Below are 6,000 nucleotides of genomic sequence, written 5' to 3' on the forward strand. Positions count from 1 at the left end.
TGCAGATTCTCTCATCATCTGCAAGGGTTTTTTTTATATATACTAGCAGTGTAAAGAGCATAAGCAGTGCCACTGCAACAGAAGAGTGAGCTCTTCTTTTTAATTAAGGGGATACAATCTGGTCATTTTGTTCTAGCGAAATAAGCACTAAAATGTTTATGCTACTGTATGGCACACATAATACATGCAGCCTCAGTGGCTCAGACTCTATTCCATACAGAGAAAAAGTGTTGAACTGTGTTGCTATTTTAAATCCTTCCATTCCTTCTGCAAACCTTAAATATAACACTCATAGTCAACTTTGCAGAAAATGGAAACATTTATATGCACAATGTATTGAGGTGAAATTTAGGCATAGCGCAGGAAAGTGGCGCTTCGGTACCTTTGGTTTATGTGAACGGCAGGTTGAGCTGAGCTCTGCTACTATAATTGGATAAAAATGTAAATCATAGCATGGCACAATGATGATATATTTCCACACTGCTTTATAGAGAAATGCTTTCATTTGAAAATTATAAAATGTTTTCCTTCAGCAAAGGCAAATATTAAATGCTGTGTACAGTATACACAAAGTGCCCTCCAGAATTATTGGCACCCTTCATTAAAATGAACAAAATGAATCTGTAAAAAAAGAACACACACATACAATAAGTTATTTTTAGCTCAAACAAATAGGGAAGAATAGGAGGCACTTTAACATTAAACTAGGACCTGTAAATTCAGAGCTGAAATTACACCGCATCATTATGCATTTTTGATGATGGCTTAATTACCTGAAAAAACACCACAGTCAGCCACAGTGACCCTGGAGGAGTATAGGAATGGACTGCACTCACCTGCAAGTACTGCTCTTCTGCATGACCTCAGCCCTGTGGTAGCCAGACAGCTTGCAGAATCCGTCATTACTGTACACTATAGGCCACTCAACGATCTGTGCATTACCCAAGAGAAAACTGGTCTCTGCAAAAGAAAGAGGGAATTAAACTAAAACAATGTACAATAGAGATCCATAGTAGTGCCACTGGTACTGTTTGATAATGAACACCTTCTCAGAGGCATTATATGGAGACAAAAATGACAAAGCATGCACAGCAAGCACCTGACATTTGAATATGAATATTACAATCCAATAAAAGAAATAGTAACAAGAGCTTCTGCAATTAAGTTGTTAAGATCTGCTTTGCTCGGTTATTTCCTAGGTGCTCGAATCTGCCCACACCACTATGCTCATGGTCGCACCAGTGCAAGGGAAAACAGGTCACATAATCACGTATGCAAACACAAACACATACACACACACACACGCACACACACACACACACACACACAAGCACTCCACTCCATGTGCATCATCTCACAGTGTTGGGTAATTCTAACTCTTTACTGAAATAATCTCAATCAATTTGAATTAATTAATGCTCTAAGAAACCAAATTAATACAGTAATTGCAGTTTTGGCATCACAACAAATGAAGCCAGAGGCAACTGTTACTGTGGCTGAAATAATACAATAGCAGTAGAGGGAAAAGAGGACTGAGGGTGTAGAAGTACTCCCTGTAAAGCTGAGCTCAGCCCAAAAGTGCATCCTTCTGAAACACGGCATAAAAATAGACAAACAACGAGGACACTGTGGCAGAAGACAAAAAAATCAGTGCACATTTTGTAACAGAAACATCAAAGAGCATAAATATTCTCAATTCAGCTTGGCCATGAGCCTCAGTGCAGAGAGTCAACCTGCTGAGTCGCATCCAGCCGGGAAGAAAAAGCTGAGGGAGAATGGGAGTGAGAGTGATAGAGTAAGAGATGTAAACAGTGAGAAATAGAGAAAGGTAGAAGTGGCAAGAAAAAGCGGAGCCCTTGACAGCCATTAGTGGAGGTGGCTGCTTTTCTTCATGGTTGAATAAATTCTATTCTTTCCATTCTCCACCTCCCTCATCTGTGTAAGCCTGGCTGAGAGGGGGAAAGTAAAGCAATGGATGCATGCTGGGGGCTTATTACAGGGGCCACCACAAGCAGGGCTCAAGTGTCAGGGACCAATAGGGAGGGAGCGCTCCTCAAGGCCCTGGATGATCCAAATCCCACTTATAGATTCAGTCCCTGTGATATGAAAATTGTATCACTGGTGATATACAGATATCCATCTGAACAAACAGACCATGTCTGCTAACGGAGTCACATCCAGGCATGATCCAACACTGCATGGGGAACGGGCAGGACAGCAGAACAGAAGTGCATCGTAGAAGAAGCATGAAGGACGGGTGGGCCCCTCAACAATAGTGATGGTCCAGTACATTCTAAAGTGCAGATTACATCCTAAGAGCACAATAAAAAATAATAATGTAGCCACATGGAGAGCTGCATACAGGCCCACAGTGTATAACAGCCAGGTTCAGGACTCCCCAAACCTCACATAAGCCTAAGACAATGTATTTTCCCCTATTTTTCTCCTTAATTCCCACCTACCAGATAGGTCTTGGCTATCATATGACATATGACCAACCTGGGAAGATGAAGGTTATCACATGCTCCGAAACATATGAAGCCAGCGAAATTTTCAAATTGCTTTACATTTTGTGTCAGAGGGCGGAATAACACACTCAGAGGAAAGTGCTGTCAGCCCCTTTCCGCACGCATGAGGTCACAGATGCCTACAATTGGCTAGTGTCACTGTGATTGACAACGGAGAGAGAGAGAGAGTATGCCCCTCCCACCCAGAGAGCACAGGCAGTTTTGGTGTCTTCGACTCCTGGCCTCAGATGGCTGTGGCATCATTGTGATTTGTACTCACATTCTCCAGAAGATAGCGTGAACACTTTTCTGTTGTGCCACTAGGGAGCCAACCCTACATTTTTAACCAACAAATTTTATTCAAATCGGCTTATTCCAGTGTCCCACTTGGGCCACCACCAACTTATCCAACGGACAAAAATGGCATATTGAGGTGACATTGCAATGATATTATGACATACTGTCAAAATTTGCTTTTGGGATCATCCCAGTGCCACAAATTATCAAAACACCCATGAAAAGCGGAACCTCTAAGATCAATCAAAATGCTTGCAGAGCTCATAGTCATTTGCAAATTACAAGCTTCTGCAGTATTCGTATAGCAAAGGCCAATATTGCAATAACATAACAATAACAATAAACAGAATCAAAAACCAGGGACAAAGTGACGAACTACTGAAAACGGACAATACAGTGTGTTATCTGTTTACATTACTCAGCTCAGTCGACACCTGTATCTTAACAGAATTACCTCAGTCCATCTTAGTTTCTCAAGACATCACTTTCTCCTCGTGCCAGCTGATGCCTACTTAAAATAAACCTTTAACGTATGCACTAATTGCGAGGCTGGTCCCAGGTGAAGCTCATGGCGATCATTCTGCACATGCAGGAAGTGCTTTCTGCCTCCAGATGGGATGCTGGCAAAAGCTTATCGTTTGTATTGTGAATACGAGCCATATTGAGCGAGATGAAAGACACAGCACCATGGGTTCTGGCTTCATGTGGGAGGCCAACAGGCAGCTCTCCATCGCTGACAGAAAAAAAAAACATAGGCTTCCTCTCACATACACATGTACTTTTGCCAAGCAATTGCCACAGATATTAAATAACTATTCTATAAATGGCTATAGGGGAAAGTAAGTCATGGAGTCTGTTCATTGGTTTTAGCACATATATCCCTCAAAAAACATAACATGAACATTAAGCCTCAGATAACTATGCACTCTTGAGCTGTTCTAATCAAGTCAGATAAAATAATAAGTCTTATTTGTCAAACATGTATTCCTTATTTTCTCCATCTTCTATTGACCCTCTCCATGTGTAAGCATTTCATGAGGAGTAAGGTCTGCTGGCACGTGCAGAAGGAAATAGACAATGCCAATCTTTTATCCAATGCCAATGCCAAGAACTTAGAAGACTGCAGTGGGATGGGTTGGTGAATCATGGGTATACATTTAGTCTCCAAACAATCCCAAAAGGATTTAAAAAGTAAACATTTCCTGAGGTCTAATATCATGTCTAAAATCACTTCTAATAAAAACAATTGTACTGATAATATTCATGCATTTTTTGTTCGCTGTACATTTTGAATTTGAACAAATCCATTTTTATATGCATTTGTATAATACATTATTTTGAAACAGTTGAAACATATTCTATACCAAAATTAACAAATAACATTTGTTAACAAGATAATCACAAATACACATGGCTAAGGATGCCTACAAGGGGAGCAGAGGGAGACACAGATCCCTTTAAACAAAATACTCCTGTAACTGCACTTCACATTTTAAGTGTCAGTATCCTTTCTGAATATGATTTTTTTCTTTATTCTGCCTAATTATGGAACTGTAGACTGCATGTAAGCAAAGCGAGGGTGTAGACAATATAGCACAGCATTTATAATATGTTAATAAATGTATTAGGAACATCCAGAGAGCCAGATCTCCTCAACAATCAGGAGCAAACAGGAAGTGACAACTCCTCGTTAAAGATTTCCACTTGTCCAGCTCACTCTCTGCCTTCTTTGCCATTAGTTTCCTTCATGCTTTTTTGTCCTGCTATTGACAGCAAGCCTCTTTTGCCTAATCAATAACGTGTCTCTGCGACTCCAAAACTCTTTTAGTCTTTTTGATGGATACATTTACTCCAGGTCCACCTTCAGCACTCTCTCTCCTTGGCTTGTGCTTCTTCGCACACTCTTGTAAGGCGTTGGATTTTCTTTTTTATTCTCCCTCCACATACTCTACACTAATGGTGTCACTCATCCTTCTCTTCACTTTCAATGTCTCCGTCTTCATTCATGTGTGTGCCACACACTGTGCCTTCCGAAAGAGCATGCTGTGGATTGCCGGGGCGGACACATAACTGAGAACTGTGGTTGGAGGGAAAAGGGAAGGACGCAATGCCAGAGATAAGGAGACAATGATAAGCAACTAAAAAGACAAAGATTAAATAAAAGCACAAAATAAAAAGAAACAGAACAGCCAGATGTCTGCAAACTTCAACTGCAGTTTATCACTGACTCTCTAGCACTCATTGTTCCATCTTGGGGGTTATTTAATTTATCTAGGGAACGACAATTCCTGATGTCTCGCATCAGTCAAAGCTTTACATGATCTCACCTCCGAGACTTTTATTATATTACCAGTCACTATCATTACTCTCCTTAAATAAACACATGGACTCAAAAGTACTGGAAGTCCTCTCGCCTTGCTAAGAAAAGGTTATGTAAAGGCAAAATTGCCTCAGGCTGACATTTGTTTTGTTACAGCTATGTATGTCTTTTGTCCCAAACTGTACCAAAACACCTGGTCTGTGGCCTTTCCAAAGGAATAATACAGACTCATTTCCACAAAAGGTTAAATAAGGAGACAAACAAAGTAATGTAATAACCACTTTACCAGGAAGCCACAGCCGTGCTACACTGCAGTATTAAACTGCACAAAAGGGAGTATACAAAGTGGAAAAAATTTTAGGAGAAAATAACTGGGCAACATAGAATTTATTCAACAATTTTCTAAATTCAATATAATGATGAGATTTTGAAGGGTCTAGAAGAGCTGTAAACTCTCATCCCCAGTTAAGCCTTCAGTGAAAGTTTGAAGTGAAAAAACTATTAAATTATTAGCTAAACTTAGTAGTATACAAACTCCACATACACTGATAAAAAGCTTTTGCAGCATTTTAAAAGTCAATAAAATTAGTCAGAACACCAAATAAACCTCTCTTGGGTTACATTCCCTCTAAAGCAACAAGCTTTTTAAAATTGTTCTCGTAAATAACTATACACACTAATTAGTTATTGATAGCCACACATCAACTTTATTTATTTATTTATTTATTAAAACATCATTAATTTTACAGCTGGACTGCTACATATTTTCATCCATATGTAATGTGTTTATACTGTTTTTTTTTCTGAGTAAATTTTTAATGGTTAATTTTCTATAAAGGAAGAACAATTTTTTTATCAGCTTACCAGTAAAAAATG

The 6,000-nt window shown here is 39.4% G+C and overlaps 1 protein-coding gene across 1 annotated transcript in view; it reads right to left on the reverse strand.

The window, feature by feature from the left end:
* Positions 1 to 6,000, reverse strand: part of kcnh5a (potassium voltage-gated channel, subfamily H (eag-related), member 5a) — a 73,150-nt gene that overhangs the window by 64,051 nt on the left and 3,099 nt on the right. Inside the window, exon 2 of the mRNA XM_026944419.3 lies at positions 837 to 960. Within this exon, the coding sequence (XP_026800220.1) occupies positions 837 to 960 (124 nt within the window). The remainder of the gene's footprint in view (positions 1 to 836; positions 961 to 6,000) is intronic.

The sequence above is a fragment of the Pangasianodon hypophthalmus genome, chromosome 19 (genome assembly GCF_027358585.1).
Source record: "Pangasianodon hypophthalmus isolate fPanHyp1 chromosome 19, fPanHyp1.pri, whole genome shotgun sequence".
NCBI classification, from domain to species: domain Eukaryota; kingdom Metazoa; phylum Chordata; class Actinopteri; order Siluriformes; family Pangasiidae; genus Pangasianodon; species Pangasianodon hypophthalmus.